Source organism: Papio anubis, chromosome 20 (genome assembly GCF_008728515.1).
Source record: "Papio anubis isolate 15944 chromosome 20, Panubis1.0, whole genome shotgun sequence".
NCBI classification, from domain to species: domain Eukaryota; kingdom Metazoa; phylum Chordata; class Mammalia; order Primates; family Cercopithecidae; genus Papio; species Papio anubis.
The window spans coordinates 39089296-39115146 of record NC_044995.1 but is presented as its reverse complement, the minus strand read 5'-3'; the positions used below and the strand labels follow the sequence as shown (position 1 = coordinate 39115146).

The 25851-nt window shown below is 52.8% G+C and overlaps 3 protein-coding genes across 4 annotated transcripts; 2 read left to right on the top strand and 1 right to left on the bottom strand.

The window, feature by feature from the left end:
• The first annotated feature begins 1839 nt into the window (after positions 1 to 1839).
• CALR (calreticulin) lies at positions 1840 to 7676 on the top strand. The gene is made up of 9 exons (XM_003919422.5): positions 1840 to 2038; positions 2400 to 2501; positions 2698 to 2901; positions 3323 to 3417; positions 3510 to 3719; positions 3807 to 3920; positions 4010 to 4153; positions 6727 to 6819; positions 6897 to 7676. The coding sequence occupies exons 1-9, from the start codon at positions 1948 to 1950 to the stop codon at positions 7095 to 7097; spliced, it is 1254 nt and encodes a 417-aa protein (XP_003919471.2). The 5' UTR covers positions 1840 to 1947; the 3' UTR covers positions 7098 to 7676.
• Positions 7677 to 8638: 962 nt separating this feature from the next.
• Positions 8639 to 16619, top strand: RAD23A (RAD23 homolog A, nucleotide excision repair protein). 2 transcript variants are annotated; one of them, XM_009193633.3, is made up of 9 exons: positions 8639 to 9030; positions 10836 to 10997; positions 11158 to 11339; positions 11476 to 11531; positions 11665 to 11792; positions 12060 to 12138; positions 12257 to 12387; positions 15660 to 15824; positions 15907 to 16619. In XM_009193633.3, exons 1-9 carry the CDS (start codon positions 8959 to 8961, stop codon positions 16018 to 16020), a joined length of 1089 nt encoding a protein of 362 aa, XP_009191897.1. In that variant the 5' UTR covers positions 8639 to 8958; the 3' UTR covers positions 16021 to 16619. The 2 variants fall into 2 exon arrangements, with proteins under 2 accessions (XP_009191897.1, XP_003915049.1); XM_003915000.4 differs by having other exon boundaries at positions 12254 to 12387.
• Positions 16620 to 17131: 512 nt separating this feature from the next.
• GADD45GIP1 (GADD45G interacting protein 1) lies at positions 17132 to 20148 on the bottom strand. The gene is made up of 2 exons (XM_003915003.4): positions 19759 to 20148; positions 17132 to 17502 (listed from the first exon to the last, which is right to left on the bottom strand). The coding sequence occupies exons 1-2, from the start codon at positions 20106 to 20108 to the stop codon at positions 17184 to 17186; spliced, it is 669 nt and encodes a 222-aa protein (XP_003915052.2). The 5' UTR covers positions 20109 to 20148; the 3' UTR covers positions 17132 to 17183.
• Positions 20149 to 25851: the final 5703 nt, after the last annotated feature.

The window sequence follows — 25851 nt, the reverse complement described above, 5'->3', positions numbered from 1 at the left end:
TGCCAGATGCTGCAGGTGACACTGGAGGATGCAAAGTGAACAAAACAGGCAGTGTCTAATCTCAGGTAGGAAGTGCCAAGCCCACAGGTGCCTGACACAGGAACAGGAGGAAGGGTCAGCCAGAGGCCTGGGATGGTCCTCGGGATCCTCATTGAGGGGACCAGACTAGGCAATACTGAATACTACCTAGAGGAAGGGGTAGAACCCCAACTTCCCAATTCATTCTCCCCCCTCTTTTTTCTCGAGATGGAGTCTTGCTCTATCACCTGGGCTGGTGGCCTGGAGTGGTGTGATCTCGGCTCACTGCAATCTCTGGCTCCCAGGTTTCAAGTGATTCTCCCACCTCAGCCTCCTGAGTACTGGGATTACAGGCACCCACCACCACGCCCAGCTAATTTTTTTTTTTTTAAGTGGAGACGGGTTTTCACCTTGTTGGCCAGGCTGCTCTCGAACTCATGACCTCAAATGATCCGCCTGCCTCGGCCTCCCCAAGTGCTGGGTTTACAGGCGTGAGCCACCGCGCCCGGCCACCATTTCTTTTTCTTTTCTTAACCAAAGACCCTTGCCAAGTCATTCCCCCACTCCACTTTGTTTTCCTTTTCATTTTTTCCTTCCTCCCTTTTCTGAGTCACAACCATTAGCCAGGAAGCACCCCCTCCTCACCCTCTTTCCTGGATCCCCCTCATTCCCTCCTTCCACAGTCCACTCCCGTGTTCCCAGGTCCAGGGCTTATTTGCCCAGAGTTTGGAAAACCCCCAGCTCTCCTTTCTACAGCGTGGGGGCAGGGTACTGGTGCCAGTCACGTGCCTCTGGCTTCAGAAGACTCCAGACTGGGGTGGGGTGGGGGGGTCCTGCCCATCTCCCTAGCACCTTATCTTCGCTACCATCTGTGTCTTTTTTCCCTCCCCAAACGGAACCCCCTGCCCTCTCGCCTATAGCCGTTTAATTGCAAAAGCCAGGCCGTTTGTGGGAGACCACAGACAGCGACCTCCTTCATTTACCGGTTGAGAGGAGAGTAAAGGGGCTGCTGCAATCTGGGTAATAACCCTATCCCCACCCCAGGAGTCACAGTCACATCGTTAAGTCTTCCTCCCCTCTTGTCCCAGGCCAGCTTTAAAAACGTTAACAGCATTTCTGCTGGGTAGCACCTGGCCAGGGTCACCCCCTCTGTCTGCTCAGGAACGTCTGTCACTTCAGAGAGGTTAAGTGACTTGCCCCAGTCACACAGCAGCAGTCTGATAGGCTGCCAGGGCCCTAGGGGCAGAATGAGGAGAGGGCTGGCATTCTTCCCACTGGCCCGCGTGGCTGTAGCACCGGGGTGCAGCGTAGCCCCAGGGCCCCAACCCATGAGCTCTCTCCTATCCTGGGCGGGGGTGGGGGAGCAGCAGTGGGGTGCTGGTTCCCAAATGCAAGATAAGAACTGGCTAGGAAAGCCTTGCCCAGCCCCTCCACCTAGAGGGAACGGGAGGAAGAGAAGCTGAGGCGGGGTCCCGATCCCGCGTGGAAACACCTGCGCTCCCGCGGGTTCTTTAAACGCCCAGATGGGGAACGACGCGCACGGGCAAGGGCGGTCTTAGGTTCAGGTCTGGTCACATGACCTGGCCTGAGGTGCTCGCGGCCCCCACCCCACCAGTGGGCGTCCCCCACAACGCGTGGTCGACCATCATTGGTCAGTGGTGAGGCCAATAGAAATCGGCCATCTGGGAACCCAGCGTTCCGAGGCGCAGCCTAACCTAGTGAACCGAAGAAGGTCCAATGGAAAGAGACGGCCGTGGGCGCAGGCCAATGATAAAGTGTCAGGGGCGGGCCCAAGGGCTGGGTCAGGTTGGTTTGAGAGGCGGGTGGGTATAAAAATGCAAGGCGGGCGGCGGCGTCCGTCCGTACTGCAGAGCCGCCGCCGGAGGGTCGTTTTAAAGGGCCCGCGCGCCGCCGCCCCCTCGGCCCGCCATGCTGCTATCCGTGCCGCTGTTGCTCGGCCTCCTCGGCTTGGCCGCCGCCGAGCCCGCCGTCTACTTCAAGGAGCAGTTTCTGGACGGAGGTAACGCCTGGTCCCACCTCGAGGCCGTCCCGACGACGCAGCCGGCCCCCCATCCCGGATCTGCGTCGTCGCCCGTAATTACCGCTTAGAGGGCCAACACAGTGGTCCCCGGCGACTGGAGCTGCGGGCGATCCCTCTTCTGCGTCCCTGGGGAGCGCGGAAGGCGTAGCGGCCTCCCACGGCGGGAGTTAGGGTTCGCCCGAGGATCGCTGAAGGCACCCGACGTGTCAACTAGAGGTTGGGGTGGGGAGAGTCGGGGATCTCCTTCCCTGTCCCCAGCAGCTTGTGGTTCTCCGCAGATGCTTGGTGTGGGGGGGATTAGCAGAGCCGCGCTGACCTAACTCTCTAACCCCCCACTTAGACGGGTGGACTTCCCGCTGGATCGAATCCAAACACAAGTCAGATTTTGGCAAATTCGTCCTCAGTTCCGGCAAGTTCTACGGTGACGAGGAAAAAGATAAAGGTAAGAGCCTAGGAGTGGGTGCTCAGATCCGCGAGGACTTCCTGGCAGAAGTCCTTGTCCGCACACACACAGCCGGGACAGTCAGTCCCCTAGGAGCAGGGCAGGTGGAGGAAGTGGGGGAGTCGTCTGTATCGTCTAAATCGAGGGTCCTCGCGGGTCAGGACCCAACGGTGACCACACTACCGTCCCGTCTCAGGTTTGCAGACAAGCCAGGATGCACGCTTTTATGCTCTGTCGGCCAGTTTCGAGCCTTTCAGCAACAAAGGCCAGACGCTGGTGGTGCAGTTCACGGTGAAACATGAGCAGAACATCGACTGTGGGGGCGGTTATGTGAAGCTGTTTCCTAATAGTTTGGACCAGACGGACATGCACGGAGACTCAGAATACAACATCATGTTTGGTGAGGGGCTGCTTCCTGGTGCTGACCTCTGTCCCATTAGTTGGAGGGAGACCCAGACCCCACTGACTTTCTTAATAGTTATGATTTTCTTTGGAAGGGGCGCTAAAAGAATTAAATCACAGCAACAATTTATTGCGTTATGATCGCAGATCTAGGCTGTTAATTAATTTGTGTCATTGTATATAGTTATTTCCCAATCTTACAAATGAGGATGTTGAGTTCTAGAGCACTGATTTTTTTTTTTAATTTAAACTTAAGGCTTCACCCACAACCCATTCAGGACAGAATCAGGGTCTGAGTTTCTCTTTTCAGCCTTGACAGACCCGAGTTTAGGAACCAGGTCTTCCTTTTGTAAAGAGGGGTGAGGAACTCGAAATGGTGGGTAGTCTCTGACTCTTAACTGGATCTGCTTCACACCTAGGTCCTGATATCTGTGGCCCCGGCACCAAGAAGGTTCACGTCATCTTCAACTACAAGGGCAAAAACGTGCTGATCAACAAGGACATCCGTTGCAAGGTGTGCCTGGGGGTGGTGGCAAATGGGTGTCATGGGGAGGTTCAGAGGTCAGCCTGATTGAGGGGGGGCTGCTCACCTTCTTCCTTCTTCAGGATGATGAGTTTACACACCTGTACACACTGATTGTGCGGCCAGACAACACTTATGAGGTGAAGATTGACAACAGCCAGGTGGAGTCGGGCTCCTTGGAAGATGATTGGGACTTCCTGCCACCCAAGAAGATAAAGGATCCTGATGCTTCAAAACCTGAAGACTGGGATGAGCGGGCCAAGATCGATGATCCCACAGACTCCAAGCCTGAGGTTGGTGTTTGGGTGGGGGCTCTGCTCTCCACATTGGAGGGTGTGAGGACATTTGGGCCAACTCTGACCTCTTCATCTACTCCCCAGGACTGGGACAAGCCCGAGCATATCCCTGACCCCGATGCTAAGAAACCCGAGGACTGGGATGAAGAGATGGATGGAGAGTGGGAACCCCCAGTGATTCAGAACCCTGAGTACAAGGTGAGTTTGGGGCTCTGAGCAGGGCTGGGGCTCACAGTGGGGAGTGCACCAACCTTACTCACCCTCTAGTTCCCTTCTTCCTTCTGCAGGGTGAGTGGAAGCCCCGGCAGATCGACAACCCAGATTACAAGGGCACTTGGATCCACCCAGAAATTGACAATCCCGAGTACTCTCCTGATCCCAGTATCTATGCCTATGATAACTTTGGTGTGCTGGGCCTGGACCTCTGGCAGGTGAGACTTGGAGGAAAAAGGAGGATCCCTGGGGTACCTCAAGTGCATAAGATCACCCAAGGGGAAAGTGACAGGATACGATCGCACCCCAGGCGGGTCTGACTCAAAAATGGTACTTTTTGTAAACAGTACTTCCTGGTCTGTCCCTGTGGAGTCCTCACAGCAATGCTTTTGAGGTTGTACTTCTTGTGAACTAAGTACTTCCCCAAGTACTTTTATGCAAATCAACTTCTTTAAATACCCCCAAAGAACTAGAAGGTGGTCAGGTAACCCACTTAGTTAGCTGGGGCTGGGCACAGTGGCTCACCCTTATAATCACAGTACTTTGGGAGACTGAGGCAGGAGGATTGCTTGAGGCCAAGAGTTAGACAACCTTGCTTGGCAACGTAGTGAGGAGACCCTATCTCTACAAATTTTTTTTTTTTTTTTTTTTTGAGACGGAGTCTCGCTCTGTCCCCCAGGCTGGAGCATAGTGGCCAGATCTCAGCTCACTGCAAGCTCCGCCTCCCGGGTTTACGCCATTCTCCTGCCTCAGCCTCCCGAGTAGCTGGGACTACAGGCACCCGCCACCTCGCCCGGCTAGTTTTTTGTATTTTTTTTTTAGTAGAGACGGGGTTTCACCGTGTTAGCCAGGATGGTCTCGATCTCCTAACCTCGTGATCCGCCCGTCTCGGCCTCCCAAAGTGCTGGGATTACAGGCTTGAGCCACCGCGCCCGGCCAAATTATTATTATTATTATTATTATTTTTTTTTTTTTTTGAGACGCAGTTTCACTCTTGTTGCTGAGGCTCGAGTGCAATGGCACGATCTCAGCTCACTGCAACCTTCGCCTCCTGGGTTCAAGCGATTCTCCTGCCTCAGCCTCCCGAGTAACTGGGATTACAGGCATGTGCCACTATGGATGCCAGGCTAATTTGTTTGTTTTTTGTTTTTGAGACCGAGTCTTGCTCTGTCGCCCAGGCTGGAGTGCAGTGGTGCGATCTCAGCTCACTGCAAGCTCCGCCTCCCAGGTTTACGGCATTCTCCTGTCTCAGCCTCCCGAGTAGCTGGGACTACAGGCGCCCGCCACCACGCCTGGCTGTTTTTTTTTTTTTTTTTTTTTTTTTGGTGGAGACAGGGCTTCACCATGTTGCCAAGATTGGTCTCGAACTCCTGGCCTCAGGTGATCTGCCCGCCTCGGCCTCCCAAAGTACTGGGATTACACGGGTTGAGCCACTGTGCCTAGCCTCTACAAAAACTTTAAAAATTAGCCAGATGTCATGCATACCTGTAGTCCAAGCTACCAAGGAAGGAGGATGATACTTGAGCCTGGGGCATCGAGGCTGCAGTGAGCCATGATCATGTCACTGCACTCCAGCCTGGGTGACAGTGAGACCCTGTTTCAAAAAAAGCTGGGACTGAATTTTTGTCTTTTTTGGTCACTGAAATACCCTGTGTGCCCAAGACATATCTTGGCATTTAGTAGGTACCTGAAAAATATCTGAATAAGAGAGTGAGAAACAGAAGAAACAGGTGCAGAGAACTGAAGTCAGTAGCCCAAGGTCATGGGGGCAGGAAACCACAAAGCTGGGGTTTGAACCCGGGCAGTACAACACCTGAGTCACTCCATCCTTTTTTTTTTTTTTTTTTTTTTTTTAAATATAAAGACAGAGTCTTGCTCTGTCACCCAGGTTGGAGTGCAGTGGCTTGATCTCGGCTTACTGCAGTCACTGCCTTCCAGGTTCAAGTGATTCTCAGGCCTCAGCCTCTCGAACAGCTGGAATTACAGGCATGTGCCACAGCGCTGGGTTTTTTTTGTTTTTTTTGTTTTTTTGAGATGGAATTTCACTCTTGTTGCCCAGGCTGGAGTGCAATGATGCAATCTTGACTCACCACAACCTCCGCCTCCCAGGTTCAAGTGATTCTCCTGCCTCAGCCTCCTGAGTAGCTGGGATTACAGGCATACCAGGCATGTGCCACCACAGACACCGGGCTATTTTTTTTTTTTTTTTTTTTTTTTTTTAAGTGGAGACAGGGTTTCACTATGTTGCCCAGGTTGGTCTTCAACTCCTGGCGTCAAGTGATCTGCTCACCATGGCCTCCCAAAGTGCTGGGATTACAGGCGTGAGCCTGTGCCTGGCCATCTCTCCATCTTTTTTTGAGATGGAGTCTCTCTCTGTCGCCCAGGCTGGAGTGCAGTTGCCCGATCTCTGCTCACTGCAAACTCCGCCTCCTGGGTTCACGCCATTCTCCTCCCTCAGCCTCCCGAGTAGCTGGGACTACAGGCGCCCACCACCACGCCCGGCTAATTTTTTGTATTTTTAGTAGAGACGGGGTTTCACCGTGTTAGCCAGGATGGTCTCGATCTCCTGACCTCGTGATCCACCCGCCTTGGCCTCTGGGTGAGGATTACAGGTGTGAGCCACCGTGTCCGGACTCTCCATCTTTTTAACTGCAATGTCAGCAGCGTTCCTTGTCTTTTCTGCAGATGCAGGCAGCAGGGTATAGTGGTTATAGGAACACAGGTGGAAACCCTGTCCAAAGGAAGGGCTATCGGGTGTCACCTCTGACCATCCTTCCCATTCATCCTCCAGGTCAAGTCTGGCACCATCTTTGACAACTTCCTTATCACCAACGATGAGGCATACGCCGAGGAGTTTGGCAATGAGACGTGGGGCGTAACAAAGGTGAGTCCTAGTCCTGATGTGGGGGGCGGGCAGGGAAGGCAGGGTGCAAGGTCCTGAGGTGTGTGGTCTGCCTGCAGGCAGCAGAGAAACAAATGAAGGACAAACAGGACGAGGAGCAGAGGCTTAAGGAGGAGGAAGAAGACAAGAAGCGCAAAGAGGAGGAGGAGGCAGAGGAGAAGGAGGACGATGAGGACAAAGATGAGGATGAGGAGGATGAGGAGGACAAGGAGGAAGATGAGGAGGAAGATGTCCCCGGCCAGGCCAAGGACGAGCTGTAGAGAGGCCTGCCTCCAGGGCTGGACTGAGGCCTGAGCGCTCCTGCCGCAGAGCTGGCCGCGCCAAATAATGTCTCTGTGAGACTCGAGAACTTTCATTTTTTTCCAGGCTGGTTCGGATTTGGGGTGGATTTTGGTTTTGTTCCCCTCCTCCACTGTTCCCCCCCCCCCCCCCCCCTTTTTTTTTTTTTTTTTAACTGGTGTTTTATCTTTGATTCTCCTTCAGCCCTCACCCCTGGTTCTCATCTTTCTTGATCAACATCTTTTCTTGCCTCTGTCCCCTTCTCTCACCATATCTCTTAGCTCCCCTCCAACCTGGGGGGCAGTGGTGTGGAGAAGCTGCAGGCCTGAAATTTCATCTGCTCTCCTTCCTGGAGCCCAGAGGGGGGCAGGAGAAGGGGGTGGTGTCTCCAACCCCCCAGCACTGAGGAAGAATGGGGCTCTTCTCATTTCACCCCGCCCTTTCTCCCCTGCCCCCAGAACTGGGCCACTTCTGGGTGGGGCAGTGGGTCCCAGATTGGCTCACACTGAGAATGTAAGAACTACAAACAAAATTTCTATTAAATTAAGTTTTGTGTCTCCCTCCTGTGTCTCCTTTTGGGGAAAGACAGACTTCAGGAAACCCAGCAGTGGTCTTTTTGGGGGTGGGGAGGGTTTCCAGTATATCTCCTTTTTCAGCTGTTGCTAGAGAGGTTACTGACTGTTCCACAAGATTCCAGGGACCCGTATTTACCCCATAACCCTCAAAACCAACGGGGGAATGACTGTTGCTGCCGTAAATACTCCACATATTAATTTACTGAATCCTTGAACCTAACTGGTAAGTTTTGGTTCTGTTTATTGGTTTTATTTTTAAGATAGACTGTTGCTCTGTTGCCCAGGCTGGCCTACAATGGCTTAATCTGGTTCACCCTGCCTCTTAAACTGGCCTTCTTCATGCTTCTATTCCTTTGGGGTCTTGTGGCTCAGCCCAACCCCTCTGGGATGCCTCTAGGACTGGCAGATCCAAGGGAGAATTCTGTTTTTAATGTCGTGAGGCTTTGAAAGTTAACATCTTTAAATACTTTTGGGGTCAGATTGGGGATAGTACAACAAAGTACTCCTGGCGGGAGACCCAGGAATTAAAATAGTAGGTTCATTCCAAAAATCCGGATCCCTAAAGAATGAATGAGGCTACAAAATGGCACCTTGCCCCTGCTACCAATGTAAGGTTTTTTTCCTCTGCTTGGTGGCCTTTCAGGTATTTCTAGTCTTGAGTAACTTCCACTTTGCCCTATCTGCCAGAATAAAACTCGGGGCCAGGTGCAGTGGCTCCTGCCTGTAATCCCAGCACTTTGCCAGGCCGAGGCGGGCGGATCACCTGAGGTCAGGAGGTGGAAACCAGCCTGGCCAACATGGTGAAACCCTGACTCTATTAAGAATACAAAAATTATCAGGGCATGGTGGGGGTTCCCTGTAATCCCAGCTACTCGGGAGGCTGAGGCAGGAGAACTGCACGAACCCGGGAGGCAGAGGTTGCAGCGAGCCGAGATCGCGCCATTGCACTCCCGTGACGTCACCGCTAACGGGCATGGCGTCACTTTGGACATCTCGTGTGCTGGCAGAATGAGAAGCCCCTTCCCCGCCCACGCCCACAACGCGGAGTTTAGTCTGCGCATGCCTCGCTCGACACCGCGCTCGTGCGCATGCCCATAAAGGCCAAGGAGGGTGCGCACAGGTCACGTGCGCCGGTGGTCAGCGCGCGCATCGCCTGCCCCGGAAGTGGTCGGAGCGCGGCGCGGCGCGCCTGGGCGCTAAGATGGCGGCGGCGTGAGTTGCATGTTGTGTGAGGATCCAGGGGCCGCCGCGTCGCTCGGGCCCCGCCATGGCCGTCACCATCACGCTCAAAACGCTGCAGCAGCAGACCTTCAAGATCCGCATGGAGCCTGACGAGACGGTGCGGGCCAGGCCAGAGCCCGGGGGCGGGAGTGACGGGTGCCGGGGATGGGGTGCGGGAGGGGGAGACTAGGATCCCAACGGGAGGGGCAGGGAGGACGGCGCGGGTCGGCCCTGTCCAGACCCCCGACCTGCCCGACTTTCCTGGACCCCCCGATGGTCTTTAGCCCAGTCCCCAGCGGATCGGGCGGCGCTCTTGGGCCGGTCTCCGGGCGAGGCCCCACCCCCGGGCCTCTGGCCAGGTCCCGGCTCCAATGTCAGCGCTCTCGCGGGGCGCGGGAGTCACAGGCTCGGAGGCCTGGGCAGGCGAAGCTTTCCAGGACTGGGCTCCACGTTCTCAGCTTTGCAGGCTTCTCCTGGGGACACTGGTGGTGGAATCTAGGAGTAATGACCAGGAGATAACGAGTAGTGACGACAACAACGATGTTAATGATAATAAAGGGATCTCAGTCTTTATAATTTTGGTGGTCCGTGTTTGTTGGGCGTTTATTTTTTATCAGTCATCGAGTGTTTTAGTGTTGTTTTACTGCTCTGCAGAACGGGCTTGTCATTGGGGACCTCTGACCATTTTACAGATGTGGAAACCTTGGGGTTAAGGAACTTTGTCACAGTCACACATGTAATGTCAGAGCTGGGATTCACATTCGGTTCTGCCTCGTGTGAGCGTCCACTATATAAATATTATGCTGCCTTTTTAGTCGAAAATAGAATTAGAACCTAATTCAAACATAATGACTGTTGGGTACTTGGCACTTTTTGCACAGTGAGGGAGACATTGAAGTCCACTTTTTGTAGAAAAGGAAACACACATTTTTTGATCAGCTCAACGGTTTGGCTTTGGGCAAGTTAACCTCTCTGTGCCTCCGTTTTCTCAAAATATCAAATGAACCTGTGGCCTGCTGGCTTCCGCCTGTAATCCCAGCACTTAGGGAGGCAGAGGCAAGAGGAGCGCTTGAGCCTGGGAATTCAAGATCACCCTGGCAACACAGTGAGACCCCATTCTCTACAAAAAGAAGAAACAAAAATAAATAAATAAAAGGAGGCCAATTAAATGTATTTCATAGGAAGCTTAAAAAGTATGCCACATACACACTTACAGTAGCACTATTGGCCAGGCATGGTGCCTCATGCCTCTGTAATCCTAATGATTTGGGAGGCGTAGGCAGGAGGATTGCTTGAGGCCAGAAGTTTGAGACCAGCCAGCCTAACATAAGGAGACTCTTATCTACAAAAATAAATTTTTAAAAAATTAGCCTGGTGTGGTGGTGTGCACCTTTAGTCCTAGCTACTCCCGAGGCTGGGTGAGAGTACCACTTGAGCCCAGGAGTTTGAGGCTACAGTGAGCTATGGTCGTGTCACTTCAATCCAGTGTGGGCAACAGTGAGATCCTGTCTTTTAAAAAAGAAATATCACTGTGAACTATTAGTCACTGTTATTGTCCAAGATACAGTGTAGAGTGGGGGACTGTCCCCTTTATTCTGTTATCATACTTTATACCACCTGAAATTAACATTTTCTTCACATTAGTATTCTCTCAGTGAGAGCAGGGACTTGTGTTATGTTCTGTGCTGTGGCCTCCATGTCTAAAACAGCACCTGGCACGTAATAGGTGTTTAGTATAAATAAATACTGTGTTGAATGGCGTGATGATTGAATGAATTCTTATCTAGCATGCTTTAGATGCTGAGAAAGCTTAAAAATTTCAGCATGCTTGCCTCTCTGCCATCAGGGCTTGCAGCTTCTCCGTCCTAAACTAGAAGAGAGAATCTTGGGGTCTCCAGTGACTGTCTGTACTACTTCTTCTAGGTGAAGGTGCTAAAGGAGAAGATAGAAGCTGAGAAGGGTCGTGATGCTTTCCCCGTGGCTGGACAGAAACTCATCTATGCCGGCAAGATCTTGAGCGATGATGTCCCTATCAGGGACTATCGCATCGATGAGAAGAACTTTGTGGTCGTCATGGTGACCAAGGTGGGTGACGTGTGCTGGCTGGGAGGGACGAGCAGGGGAGCTGGCAAAGAGCCTGTGTGCCCAGGAGAGATTAGCCATGAACAGGGCGGGGCCACAGCGGAGCGGGTTGTTGGGTCTGATAGGGTTGCTGATGCCAGCTCCCTTTTTCTTGCTGTCGCAGACCAAAGCCGGCCAGGGTACCTCAGCACCCCCAGAGGCCTCACCCACAGCTGCCCCAGAGTCCTCTACATCCTTCCCGCCTGCCCCCACCTCAGGCATGTCCCATCCCCAGCCTGCCGCCAGAGAGGACAAGAGCCCATCAGAGGAATCCGCCCCTACGACGTCCCCAGAGTCTGTGTCAGGGTAAGGCGGGGCAGCAGTCCCAGCTTGGGCCCTGTCTTCCTAGCACATTCCAGTGTCCACATAAGTGGCCCACACACCTGGAGGGAGGGCAAGCCGCCAGAAGCCAGGGTCCGATTTCTCTCTCTTGAATTTGCAGCTCTGTTCCCTCTTCAGGTAGCAGCGGGCGAGAGGAAGACGCGGCCTCCACGCTAGGTGGGTGGGTGGTCCCCAGGGCAGAGGCGACTGGGTGCCCCAGCCATCAGCTGGGCCTTGTCTGGGTGCGGGAGGGCCTGGGAGCGGCCCTTTCCTCTTCCTGGTGACCCAGGCTTTTCTGCTCCCTCCACAGTGACGGGCTCTGAGTATGAGACGATGCTGACGGAGATCATGTCCATGGGCTATGAGCGGGAGCGGGTCGTGGCCGCCCTGAGAGCCAGCTACAACAACCCCCACCGAGCCGTGGAGTATCTGCTCACGGTGAGGTGGGGCTGCTGCCTCCTGGGAAGGCCTTGAGGGTGTATACGGGCCTCACTGCCCTGATGGGCGGTTGGGAAGGCAAAACCTGCCCTGAAGAGCCTTTGGGTAGTGATTCTAGCCACTAAAGGCTTCCCACAGGAGGCTGGATGTGAGTGGTGGGTGGGCCTCTGGAGGGCAGGGCCGAGGCCTCATCTGTGTCCAGCCAGGGCATGGAGGAGGGTGGCAGCAGGAGGTCTGTGCATTAGAACTAAACAGGACCCCTGACAGGGAATTCCTGGGAGCCCCGAGCCGGAACACGGTTCTGTCCAGGAGAGCCAGGTATCCGAGCAGCCGGCCACGGAAGCAGGTGGGTGTGCACGCGCTGCATCTGCCCTCCAGGTACCTGACTCACATCACACTCCACCCCGCAGTGCTCCTAGGAGCCCGGCATGGTGTCTGACTGTACCCCTTCCTACTATCAGCAGGAGAGAACCCCCTGGAGTTCCTGCGGGACCAGCCCCAGTTCCAGAACATGCGGCAGGTGATTCAGCAGAACCCTGCGCTGCTGCCCGCTCTGCTCCAGCAGCTGGGCCAGGAGAACCCTCAGCTTTTGCAGGTGTGATCCCAAGGGCAGAGGGAGCCATGGCAGCCACCATTTTTGTTCCCTGTGGGCACCAGAGTCCATAACACGTAGGAATTGTTCTAGGCCTGGAAAGCAGGACTAAGCACATGCTTCCCCCACGCCCCCATGCTTCCTGTGACCTGTTGATCCCCACGGTTTCTCAGTCTTCCCAACCATCTTGTGAGATGTGGGTGCTGTCAACATCACCTCCCACAGAAGAAGACACCAGAAGCTTAGAGCAGCCTGTCATTCCCAGGGTCATACAACTGGTAATGTGTGTGTCTGCCTGCTGCCTCAGGGTCCTGGGCTGGGGCTCTGGCTCTGGCTCCACATACAGATGGTGCTGCGTAAATGTCTGTAAGGTGGCATGACATCACCCAGGACAGCTGTGCCCTAGTTGGCTCTGGGATGACTCTGCTCAGTGAGGCTCCACCTTGCCGTTGAAGGTTCACAGGAAGAGTGGGGGAGTGACCCCCCGGCTGCAAGCAGGTTCCTCTGGGTCCTTGGTGAAGTGCCTACCGGTCTTGGCTCAGGACCCTGCTGTCTGCCCATTCTCCTCACTTCTCAGTCCTTTGCCGGCTCCTCCTGCTCGGTCCTGTTCTTCATCTGCACTCAGCCCTCCCTCATAATGTCCTGGGGCCTTCAGTCTGTATGGGAACCCCCACATCTATGTAGCCAGCCCAGGCCTCTCTGAATGCCACACTCCATTTCTGGCTTAATCTCTCCATCAAAGTGCTCTCTAGACTAGACTTCTAAGACTTAGAACAGACCTCCTCAGTCCTCCCCAATCTCTGCAAGGACTAGCCTGGGGTTGCTTCAGCCCCAGGCCCTGGGGACCTGCTGGGGTCCATCCCTCGTCCTGTCTGCTCTTCCCACTCAGCGCCTCCTGCACTCCAGCTCCCTGGCAGCCTCTTCCTGGGCCTCTGCCACTGCACAGTCCCGCAGTCCACTTTCCATCATGAGGCAGATAACTGAAAAGCACTTTCTGCTTTGATGCGAAAATGGTCAGATGTAGACAATAGTAGAGTTGCATGAGAGCTTCCAGATACCCAGGCAGGGCACAGTGGCTCGTGCCTGTAATCCCAGCAGTTTGGGAGACTAAGGCAGGCGGACTACTTGGTCAGGAGTTTTAGATCAGCCTGGTCAACATGGCAAAAACCTGTCTCTACTATAAGTACAAAAAGTAACTGAGCATGGTGGCAGGCCACTGTAGTCCCAGCTACTCGGGAGGCGGAGGCATGAGACTTGCTTGAACCCAGGAGGCAGAAATTCCAGTAAACTGAGATTGCCCCACTGCACTCCAGCCTGGGTGACAGAGTGAGACTGTCTCAAAAAGAACAGAAACAAAGGCCGGGCACAGTGGCTCACGCCTGTAATCCCAGCACTTTGGGAGGCCGAGGCGGGCGGATCACGAGGTCAGGAGATTGAGACCATTCTGGCTAACATGGTAAAACCCCGTCTCTACTAAAAATACAAAAAATTAGCCGGGCGTGGTGGTGGGCGCCTGTAGTCCCAGCTATTGGAGAGGCTGAGGCAGGAGAACACCGTGAACCTGGTAGGCGGTGCTTGCTGTGAGCCGAGATCGCGCCACTGCACTCCAACCTGGGCAGCAGAGCGAGACTCCGTCTCAAAAAAAAAACAAAAACACAGAAACAAAAATGAACAAACGAACTTCCAGATACCTAAACCCAACACCCAGATGAGTTCACTTTTTTTGGTTTGGTGGCTGGTGGGTGGGAATAGAGACACAGTCTATGTTGTCCAGGCTGGTTTTGAACTCCTGGGCCCAAACAGTCCCTCCTGCCTTGCCTCCCAAATTATTGAGGTTACAGGTGTGAGCCACCACACCCAGCCAAGTTTACCTTTCTAAAAGAGCCACAGACCACGTCTTTTCCCGTGTAACTGTCACCATCGTGGCTTCCCCCTGCTCTAGAAAATGGGTCTGACTTGGGCCTTCCTCTCTGGTGTCATTGTCTGCTTCCTCCCCCTTTCCTTGTTCGCTCTGTTTTTTTGTTGTTGTTTGTTTTTGAGATGGAGTTTTGCTCTTGTTGCCCAGGCTGGAGTGCAGTGGCACAATCTCGGCTCACTGCGACCTCCACCGCCTCGGTTCAAAAGATTCTCGTGCCTCAGCCGCTGGAGTAGCTGGGATTACAGGCATGTGCCACCATGCCCTGCTAATTTTGTATTTTTAGTAGAGACGGCGTTTCTCCATGTTGGTCAGGCTGCTCTCAAACTCCTGACCTCAGGTGATCCGCCTGCCTCAGCCTCCCAAAGTACTGGGATTGCAGGCGTGAGGCACTGTGCCCAGCCACATTCACTCTGTTCTTGCTTCTGTTTCTGAGACTTCCCAGATGCATCCACCCTGGGCCTTTGCACTTGCTCTTTGCTTTACCTGGGGGAAACCTTCTGCATCCCCTATACTGCAGGCCTGTCCTCCAGCCCTCGTCTGCAGTTCCTTCCTAGCCAGACACCTGCAGTTGTCTGGTTCATTTATTGGCTCACTTACTTACTATTTTTGAGACTTTGTCGCCTAGGCTGGAGTGCAGTGGCGCTGTCTCAGCTCCCTGCAACCTCTGCCTCCCAGGTTCAAGTGATTCTCCTACCTTAGCCTTAGCCGTCTTGAGTAGCTGGGATTACAGGCACGTGCTATCACACCCAGGTGATTTTTGTATTTTTAGTAGAGATGGGGTTTTACCATGTTGGCCAGGCTGGTCTCCAACTCCAGGCTGGTCTCAAATCACCTCAAGTGATTACTGGTGTGAACTACTGCGCCCAGCCTATTTGTCTATTTATTTATTCCAGACAGGGTCTTGCTCTGTTGCCCAGGCTGGAGTTCGGTGGCTTACTGCAGCCTCCGCCTCCTGGGTTCAGTCTCATGCCTCAGCCTGCCAACTAGCTGGGATTACAGGCGTCTGCCACCACACCTGGCTACTTTTTGTATTTTTAGTAGAGATGGGGGGGGTGGGGGTTCACCATGCTGGCCAGACTGGTCTCGAACTCCTGACCTCCAGTGATCTTGACCTGCCTCTGCCTCTTAAAGTGCTAGGATTACAGGTGTGAGCCACCACGCCTGGCCTATTTCTTGGCTCACTTAAAAGCCCATCATCAGCTCCTCCAGGGCAGGGCTTGTGTTGACTGCGATGTTGTGTTTGGCCAGAATAGGCTCCGCTGGATATTTGCCTGACTGAATGAAAAAGCAAGGGCTCTGATGACCTGGGGAGAGGAGGGGCTGTGAATTACCTTCCCTTCCCCACCCTCTCCTGCAGCAAATCAGCCGGCACCAGGAGCAGTTCATCCAGATGCTGAATGAGCCCCCTGGGGAGCTGGCGGACATCTCAGATGTGGAGGGGGAGGTGGGCGCCATAGGAGAGGAGGCCCCGCAGATGAACTACATCCAGGTGACGCCGCAGGAGAAGGAAGCTATAGAGAGGGTAAGAGGTCTGGCTGAGGGGTGACTGCGGGTGGGCAGGACCCCTACCCTCTGCTGCTCACACTTAACCCATCTTCCCACAGTTGAAGGCCCTAGGCTTCCCAGAGAGCCTGGTCATCCAGGCCTATTTCGCGTGTGAAAAAAATGAGAACTTGGCTGCCAACTTCCTCCTGAGTCAGAACTTTGATGACGAGTGATGCCAGGAAGCCAGGCCACCCAAGCCCTCACCCTACCCCTACTCCATGAAAGTTTTATAAAAGAAAAATATATATATATTCATGTTTATTTAAGAAATGGAAAAAAAAATCAAAAACCTTAAAAAAAAAAAAAAAAAGCGAACAGTCCAGCTTCCTGTCCTCCTAAAGTGGCCCCTGTTCCCATCTCGGTCTGAGAAGACCCGGGCCAGACAGCTGTCCCCCCATCCTCCTCCCCAGCCCAGCCTGCTCAGAGAAGCTGGCAGGACTGGGAGGCGACAGATGGGCCCCTCTTGGCCTCTGTCCCAGCTCCCTGCGGCCAGATGGAAAGGCGGCTGCTTGCCTCTCCATCCTCCGAAGAACCCGAGGACCCCTCCCCACCCCATCTTCTTCTAGGATGAGAGGAAGCTGGAGCCCCAAACTTTGCCCAAATCTTTCCATCTGGGGCAAGCCCTAAAAGGCCCAAGGCCCCCTCCCCAGTCTGGCTTTGGCCTCCAGCCTGGAGAAGAGCTAACATCAGCTCAGTGTCAAGGCCACCCCCACCCCAGAACAGAACCGTGTCTCTGATAAAGGTTTTGAAGTGAATAAAGTTTTAAAAACCAGCCCTATGGTCTGTACCTGCTGGGGCTCCCCGCGCCCGCCTGTCTGGGTTTGGGGGCTGGCTGGGCACAGGCAGGCATGGTGACGGGTGCCGGGAAGGGGGAGAGGAGTCTGTGAGACCCTGCAGATTGAGGCTCCCAGTGTCTCCTCCCTCAGTGTGCCATTTCCAGGCAGTGGACCCCAGCCCAACCTTGCAAAGACTGCTGCTCCCCAGCCCCCACCATCATCACCACAGTCTGTTTTGGCTATACTCCCCCCTCCTGCACCAGCCCTGTAATTGGCTAATTACTGGAGATGAATGTTGGTAAACAGAAGCCGCCTTCTCTTCTGCCATCTGCTTCTCCATTATTTGCCCATTGCACCCCCCTTTTCCTCCCCCTGAAGCTCCAGTTAGTCAGCAGGGCCTAGAGTCCCTGTCCCCTTTTGAGTAGAGCCAAGTGGGGGATTCCCCAGCCCTTAAGTATTGAAGGAGGAACCAGGGGACCCAGAGAGGCACACCTTGAGAGGACACAGATCTCTTCAGGGGTACTGCCAAGTAGCAGGCTTTATTGGGAAGGGACAAAGCCTCAGGAGCTGGGTGCCCCAGAGGCTGCTGGGTCCTGAGCTGCAGCTGCAGCCAGTGCAGCAGCTCGCGCCTCCTGCTTCTGTCTTTGTTTTTCCTCCTTGAGGCGCTTGCGCTCCTTCTTCTCTAGGTCCTGGAGCAGCTCCTGGAAGCGGGCACTCTTTGGGTCCACTTGGTAGCCCAGGAGCTCCTGGGCCTCAGCCTGCAGTCGGGCCCTCCTCTCCTTGTCAGCCTGGGCCTTCTCCCAGCGCTCCCGCTGCTGCTGCCGCCAGTTCACAATCATCTGTGGCATCTTGGCCATGCACTCTGCGATGTGCTGCTCCCTGCAGGGGAGGGAGAGTGGGCTGTGACACTGGCACTCAGCCAGGGCAGAGCCCACCCACCTATATCTCACCCATAGGCCTTTGCCTACAGGCCTGCCTCAACTCCCCCTGTAGATTAACTGTCAGGAAAAGCCCTTGACAAGTGAAGAACAGGAAGAGATGAGAAAGTTACTTGTGCATGAATTTGATCACAAGGGTGTGTCAAGCCCCAGTAAACCCCAGGTGCCAAAGCCAAATCAACATTTCACTGAGCTGCCTGTGAGCAAGCCAAGTGCCACTCCCATGGGTAATTTCACACCTCTATTCCACAGACACTGCTGAGCATCTCCTGTACAGAGGCCAGGCCCAATTCTAGGCACAGGAGTGAAAGCAAGAAAGACATTTCCCACCAATCCTTGAGTTTGTAGCTACCAGTCACAGCCCCATTTTTTTTAAGTTCAGGAGTACAAGTGCAGGTTTGTTACACAGGTAAACTTGTGCCATGGGGGTTTTTTTGTACAGATTTATTTCATCACCCAGGTATTAAACCTAGTACGCAGAGGTCATTTTTCCTGATCCTCTCCCTCCACCCTCCAAAAAGCCCTAGTGTGTGTTGTTCCCCTCTGTGTGTCCATGCATTCCCATCATTTAGCTCCCACTTATGAGTGAGAACACGTTGTATTTGGTTTTCTGCTCCTGTGTTTGCTAAGGATGACAGTCTCAAGCTCCTGTCATGTCCCTACAAAGGACATGATCTCGTTTTTTGTGACAGCCTCATTTAAGGATTCGAAAAGTGAAGAATTAAGCCCTATAACGGTCATCTGGCTGAGGAGGGGCAGAAACAGGAGTCCCTGCTCCACGGTTCCCTGCCTGGGTGATCAGACACATGGCTTCAGTTTCCTCATCTCCAAAATTAGGGCAATCCCTTCTTCCTCTTAAGGCTGTTGGGAAAACAAGAAGGTTAAACACCAGGAACACATTCGACCTACCCGCTTCACCCTCCAGGATGTGGCATTATCTATAAGAGATGCCCCTGGTCTGGTCGGACGCTGTAGCTCACGCCTGTAATCCCAGCGCTCTGGGAGGCCGAGGTGGGTGGATCACCTGAGGTCAGGAGTTCAAGATCAGCCTGGCCAATATGGTGAAACTCCATCTCTACTAAAAATACGAAAAATGAGCCGGGCGTCGTGGCAGGTGCCTGTAATCCCAGCTACTCGGGAGGCTGAAGCAGGAGAATCGCTTGAGCCCGGGAGACGGAGGTTGCAGTGAGCTGAGACGGCACTCCAGCCTGGGCAACAAGAGCAAAACTCTGCCTCAAAAAAAAAAAAAAAAAAAAAAAGATGCCCCTGGTCCTTCAGACCTGCCTCTGTATCCGACCTCTGCCCTTGGTTCCAGGACCCATCACCTTCCTGCCGGCAACTTTTCCCCAGCCACACTGACCTCCTGGCTGTTCTTTAAGGCAATATCCTATCTCAGGGCATTTGCCCCAGCTGTTCCCTTTACCAGGAACTCTTTACCCAAGAGATTACCCCATAGCTAAGTCTGGTTATTCAGGGCTTTGCTTAAACATCACTTCAGAGAGGCCTGAGGCTTCCCAAACCAAAGCCGCCCTCAGGCACGCACTCTTCACTCTTTTACCTTCCTAATAGTCCGCTGTCGCCATCTGATATTAAGGGCCCTTTGGGGGCCTGCCTCAGCCTCCCAAATAGCTGGGATTACAGGCATGAGCCACCGCGCCCAGCCTGGGACAGGGTCTTGCACAAGGTATGCGCTCGGTAAATACTTGGTGATGATGGCCGGACGCGTTGGCTCACGCCTGTAATCCCAGCACTTTGGGAGTCTGAGGCGGGTGGATCACTTGAAGTACGGAGTGACCTGGCCAACACGGTGGAACCCCGTCTCTACTAAAAATTACAAAAATTAGCCGGGCGTGGTGGTGCACGCCTGTAATCCCAGCTACACGGGAGGCTAAGGCGGGAGAACCGCTTGAACCCGGGAGGCGGAGGTTGCAGTGAGCCGAGATCTTGCCACAACACAACAACCAGGAAAAAAAAAAAAAAAAAAAAAAAAAAAAAAAAAAAAAAAAAAAAAAGACTTGCTGATGAATGACTAGATAGACTGTTATTCTGAGTTTGTTTTGCGGCCAGGTGAGCGAATATATAAATCTACAACATACAGATGCTACGACGTGACCCCGATGGGGTAGGCACGGCTTGGGGACCAGTTCGCCCACGGGGCACAGAGGGCAGCCCCGCGCATCTGCCTGCACGCACGCACCTCTCCCGACGCTTCTGCTCTTCGGCCAGATGCTTCACCCGCAGCGACTCCTGCATGGTCGCCAGGCTCGGGTACCATTCGCGTTCTTCGGCCTCCAGCTCCCGCAGCTGCTCCGGCGACGGCCACAACGAACCGGGGGCCACCCCGGAGGCGGCGCCGTAACGCGCGAACTGCTTAGCCGCGTAGCGCGGTCCCAGCTGCCACCGCTGGGTCAGGAGGTCCTCGGGGTCTGGCCACCAGGGTCCCGGCTCGCGGCGCGGGGGCGGCCGCGCCCGGTAGCCACGAGAACCCGGGGCCAGGGTCGCCGTCAGTCCTAGCAGGCTGCGTGCCTGTCGCACGGACGCCGCCATCTTGGCTGTGCGGGGTCCTTGCAGGCCCGCCGGGCTGTCCACGCCCGTTGCCTGAGCGCGAGGCCCGGTGGGGGCCAGGGCAGGGAGAGGGGTGTCCCTGCTGCCTCAGTTCCGGGGAAGGCGGCCAAGGGAGTAGTGTGGATTTTATACGTTTCCACGTACAGCTTTAAATTTTAGTTAAGCAGTTACTTAGTCATTTTTTATTTTCACTTTTTTTCCTCTCCTTTCTGCACACTGACACTTAAAAATATATATTTTTAGCCGGGCGCGGTGGCTCACGCCTGTAATCCCAGCACTCTGGGAGGCGAAGGCGGGCGGAATACCTGAGGTCGCATGTTTGAGACCAGCCTCTTTTTTTTTTTTTTTTTTTTTTTGAGACAGAGTCTCTCTCTGCCGCTCAGGCTGGAGTGCAATGGCGCGATCTCGGGTCACTGTCACCTCCGCCTCCCGGGAAGAGAGGAGAAACCCCGTCTCTACTGAAAATACAAAATTAGCCGGGCGTGGTGGCCCATGCCTATAGTCCCAGCTACTCAGGAGGCTGAGGCAGGAGAATCGCTTGAACCCTGGGGACGGAGGTTGCGGTGAGCCGAGATCACGCCATTGCATTCCAGCCTGGGTAACAGGAGCGAAACTCCATCTAAAATAAATAAATAAATAAATAAATAAATAAATATGTATATGCTCACCTGGTTGCAAATATATGCAGTGTTCAATGTTCTTTGGGTAAAAATCGTATTTTTAATTTTACTTTTATACATTTAAACTAGCATTTATTAGGCTGGGCTCGGTGGCTCCCGCCTGTAATCCCAGTGCTTTGGGAGGCTGAGGTGGGCGGATCACTTGAGGTCAGGAGTTGGAGACCAGCCTGACCAACATGGCAAAACCTCGTCTCTACTAAAAATACAAAAATTAGCTGGGCATGGTGGTGGGCGCCTGTAATCCCAACTACTCAGGAGGCTGAGGCAGGAGAATCGCTTGAACCAGGGAGGCGGAGGTTGCAGTGACCTGAGATCGTGCCATTGCACTCTAGCCTGGGTGACAGAGTGAGACTGTCTAAAACAAACAACCCACCCACTAGTATTTATTATTTTTTTTATGTAAATGTACCCGGATGCGGTGGTTAACACCTGTAATCCTAGCACTTTGGGAGGCTGAGGCAGGCATCACTTGAGGTCAGGAGTTCGAGACCAGCCTGGCTAACATGGTGAAACCCTGTCTCTACTAAAAATACAAAAATTATCTGGGCCTGGTGGTGCACACCTGTAATCCCAGCTACTCGGAAGGCTGAGGCAGGAGAATTGCTTGAACCCAGGAGGCGGAGGTTGCAGTGAACTGAGATTACACCACTGCTCTCTAGTCTGGGCAACAGAGTGAGACTCTGTCTCATAATAAATAAATAAATAAATAAATAAATAAATAAATAAATAATTCTGTCACGTGCTGTGACATGGATGAACCTTGAGGACATTAGGCTAAGTGAAAGAAGCCAGTCACAAAACGATAAATATTGTATGATCCCACTTATATGAGGTAACTAGAGTAGTCAAATTCATAGAGGCAGAAAGTAGATTAGGAGTTCCAGGGGTTGGGGGTGGAGGAGTGGGAGTTATTGCTTATAATGTATAATATATTTTATGTTGTAAAATATACAAAATAAAAAGAATTTGTGTTTTGTTTTGAGTCAGAGTCTCGCTCTGTCTCCCACGTGAGAGTGGCGCAATGTTGGCTCACTGCAACCTCTGCCTCCCAGATTTAAGGGATTTTCGAGCCTCTGCCTGCTAAGTAGTTGGGACCACAGGCGCAAGCCACCAAACCTGGTTGATTTTCGTATTTTACTGGAAACGAGGTTTCACCATGTTGGCCAGGCTGGTCTCAAACTCCTGACCTTAAGTGATCTGACCACTTCAGCCTCCCAAAGTGCCGGGATTACAGGTGTGAGCCACCATGCCCGGCCAAATGTTGTTGTTGTTTTTGTTTTTTGTTTTTTTTGGAAACGTAGTCTCGCTCTGTCACCCAGGCTGGAGTGCAGTGGTGCGATCTCAGCTCACTGCAAGCTCCGCCTCCCAGGTTCACACCATTCTCCTGTCTCAGCCTCCCCAGTAGCTGGGACTACAGGCACCTGCCAACACACCCGGCTAATTTTTTTGTATTTTTAGTAGAGATGGGGTTTCACCGTGTTGCCAGGATGGTCTCGATCTGACCTCGTGATCTGCCCGCCTTGGCCTCCCAAAGTGCTGGGATTACAGGCGTGAGCCACCGTGCCCGGCCTGTTGTTTTTAATCACACACATGCACACCTTCTCTGCCCCCGCAAAAAATAATTGCAGTTTTCTCAAGACATGAATATTCATAACAATACCACGTATATATGTCATTCCCAAGCTGGAAATAGCTCACACCCAATGTCCATCTGAAGTAGAATGGACAGCTAAATTATGCTGTTTCAGCCAATGGAATACTACACAGGAATGAAAGAGCAGATATTACATCTTCTCACAGCAGGATGGATGATTCTTTTTTTTTTTTTTTTGAGAGGGAGTTTCGCTCTTGTTGCCCAGGCTGGAGTGCAGTGGCACAATCTCGGCTCACCGCAACCTCCGCCTACCGGGTTCTAGTGATTCTCCTGTCTCAGCCTTCTGAGTAGCTGGGATTACAGGCACCCAACACTATGCCTGGCTAATTTTTGGTATTTTTAGTAGAGACGGGGTTTCACCATGTTGGCCAGGCTGGTCTCAAACCCCTGACCTCAGGTGATCCGCCTGCCTTGGCCTCCCAAAGGGCTGGGATTACAGGCGTGAGCCACCGTACTTGGCCTGGATGATTCTTATAAGCATAATGTGCAACAAAGGAAGCAGGACCTATATGATCGCTTTTAAAATTTAATTTTATTTTTTTGAGACAGGGTCTTGCGCTGTTGCCCAGGCTAGAGTGCCCTGGCTCAGTCATAGCTCACTGCAGCCTTGAATTCCTGGGCTCAAGCGATCCTCCCGCCTCAGTCTCTCGAGTAGCAAGACTACAGGCATGAAACACTACTCCCACCTACATTTTAAATTTTTTTGTAGAGACGGGGTTTCTCTGTTACCCAGGTTGGTCTTGAACTCCTGGGCTCCCCTCCTCTCTTCTCACCTCCCCTCCCCTCCTTTCTTGACAGGGTCTCACTGTTGCCCAGGCTGGAGTACACTGGCATGATCACTGCAGCCTCAATCTCCTGGTATCAAGTGGTCCTCCCACCTCAGGCTCCTGAGTAGCTGGAACTGCAGGCAGTCACCATCAAGCCTGGCTAATTTTTGTATTCTTTGTACAGATAGAGTCTCAATATGTTGCCCAGGGTGGTCCTGAATCCTGGGGCCCAAGTTATCCTCCCACCTTGGCCTCCCGAAGTGTTGGGATTACAGGTATGAGCTACTATGCCTGACCTCAGAAGTTTTTCACTCGGGAGGCTGAGGCAGGAGAATGGCGTAGACCCGGGAGGCGGAGCTTGCAGTGAGCTGAGATCCGGCCACTGCACTCCAGCCTGGGCGACAGAGTGAGACTCCGTCTCCAAAAAAAAAAAAAAAAAAAAAAAAAAAAGAAGTTTTTCATCTTGCAAACCTGTAACACTGTATCCATCACTCACTCCCCAGTTTCCCTTTCGCCCAGTCCCTGGCAGTCACTGTTCTCCTTTGTTTCTATGAATTTGACTACTCTACGTACCTCATATAAGTGGAATCATACGTTACTTGTCCTTTTGTAACTGGCTTGTTTTTTGAGACAGAGTCTTGCTCTTTTGCCCAGGCTGAAGTGCAGTGGCACGATCATAACTGGCTGCAGCATCGACCACCTGGACTCAAGTGATCCTCCAATCTCAGTCTCTCAAGTAGCTGAAACTACAGGTGCTCACCTGGCTAATTTTTTTTTTTTTGAGACAGAGTACTTGCTCTGTTGCCCAGGCTGGAGTGCAGTGGTGTGATCTCAGCTCACTGCAATCTCCGCCTCCTAGGCTCAAGCAATTCTCATGCCTCAGCCACCTGAGTAGCTGTGACTACAGGTGGGAGCCACCTGCGCCTGGCCTAATTTTTTTTTATTTTTAGTAGAGACAGGATCTTACTATGTTGCCCAGGCTGGTATTGAACTCCTGAGGTCAAGCGATCCTCCCACCTTTGTCTCCCAAAGTGTTGGGATTATAGGTGTAAGCCACTCCACCTGGGGCTGGCTTATTAGTATAGTATCCTAAAATTCCTTTCCTTCCTTCCTTCCTTCCTTCCCTCCCTCCCTCCTTCCTTTTTCTTTCCTTTCTTTTTTTTTTTTTTTTTTTTGAGACGGAGTCTCGCGCTGTGTCACCCAGGCTGGAGTGCAGTGGCGCGATCTCGGCTCACTGCAAGCTCCGCCTCCCAGGTTCAGGCCATTCTCCTGCCTCAGCCTCCGAGTAGCTGGGACTACAGGCGCCCGCCACCACGCCCGGCTAGTTTTTTGTATTTTTAGTAGAGACGGGGTTTCACCATGTTAGCCAGGATGGTCTCGATCTCCTGACCTCGTGATCCGCCCGCCTCGGCCTCCCAAAGTGCTGGGATTACAGGCTTGAGCCACCGCGCCCGGCCTTCTTTCCTTTCTTCTTCTTTTTTTTTTTTTTTGAGACAGTCTCGTTCTATCACCCAGGCTGGAGTGCAGTGGCAGTGGGATCTTGGCTCACTGCAACCTCCACCTCCCAGGTTCAAGCAATTCTTGTGCCTCAGCCTCCCGAGTAGCTGGGATTACAGGTGCCCGCCGCCACCACACCTGGCTAATTTTTGTATTTTTAGTAGAGATGGGATTTCACCATGTTGGCAAGTCTGGTCGAAAACTCCTGACCTCAAGTGATCTGCATGCCTCAGCCTCCCAAAGTGCTGGGATTACAGGCATGAGCCACCATGCCCGGCATATCCTAAAGTTTCATCCATGTTGTAGCACGTGCCAAAATTTCTTTCCTAGCCTGGGCAACATTGTGAAACCCTGTCTCTCCAAAAAATACAAAAATTAGCCGGCTGTGGTGGCACATGCCTGTAGTCCCACCTACTTGGGAGGCTGAGGTAGGAGACCACTTGAGCCTGGGGGAGGTAAAGGCTGCAGTGAGCTGTATGTCACTGCACTCCAACCTGGGTGACAGAACAACACTATCTCAAAAATTTTTTTTCTTTCCTTTTTAAGGCTGAATGCTATTCCACTGTATGTATGGACCACATTTTTTTTTTTTTCCCAATTGCAGATGTGAGGCTGAAAGAATGGACCACATTTTAGGCCGGGCACGATGGCTCATGCCTGTAATCCCAGCACTTTGGGAGGCCAAGGCAGGAGGATCAGGAGGTCAGGAGTTCGAGACCAGCCTGATCAACATGGTGAAACCCTGTCTCACTAAAAATACAAAAATTAGCCAAGCATGGTGGTGCCCACCTGTAGTCCCAGCTACTCAGGAGGCTGAGGCAGGAGAATCGCCTGAACCCAAGAGGTGGAGGCTGCGGTGAGCCAAGATAGTGCTACTGCGCTCCAGCCTGGGAGACAGAGTGAGACTCTGTCTCATAAAAAAGAATATACTACGTTTTGTTTATCCATTCATCTGTATGTGGACATTTGGGCTGCCTCCAATTTTTGCCTATTGTGAATAATGATCCTATGAACATGAGTGTACAACATTTCTTCTTCTTCTTCTTCTTCTTCTTCTTCTTTTTTTTTTTTTTGAGACAGATTCTCACTGTGTCGTCCAGGCTGGAGTGCAGTGACATGATCTTGGT

Bases quoted from the DNA above. Each gene is read 5' to 3' on its own strand.
- GADD45GIP1 (XM_003915003.4), bottom strand. From the start codon at position 20,108: ATGGCGGCGTCCGTGCGACAGGCACGCAGCCTGCTAGGACTGACGGCG. The intron at 17,503-19,758 runs GTGCGTGCGTGC...CCTCCCCTGCAG, and splicing joins GAGCAGAAGCGTCGGGAGAG to GGAGCAGCACATCGCAGAGT.
- RAD23A (XM_003915000.4), top strand. From the start codon at position 8,959: ATGGCCGTCACCATCACGCTCAAAACGCTGCAGCAGCAGACCTTCAAG. The intron at 9,031-10,835 runs GTGCGGGCCAGG...TACTTCTTCTAG, and splicing joins GCATGGAGCCTGACGAGACG to GTGAAGGTGCTAAAGGAGAA. The intron at 11,340-11,475 runs GTAAGGCGGGGC...TTGAATTTGCAG, and splicing joins TCCCCAGAGTCTGTGTCAGG to CTCTGTTCCCTCTTCAGGTA.
- CALR (XM_003919422.5), top strand. From the start codon at position 1,948: ATGCTGCTATCCGTGCCGCTGTTGCTCGGCCTCCTCGGCTTGGCCGCC. The intron at 3,921-4,009 runs GTGAGTTTGGGG...TTCCTTCTGCAG, and splicing joins TTCAGAACCCTGAGTACAAG to GGTGAGTGGAAGCCCCGGCA. The intron at 6,820-6,896 runs GTGAGTCCTAGT...GTCTGCCTGCAG, and splicing joins AGACGTGGGGCGTAACAAAG to GCAGCAGAGAAACAAATGAA.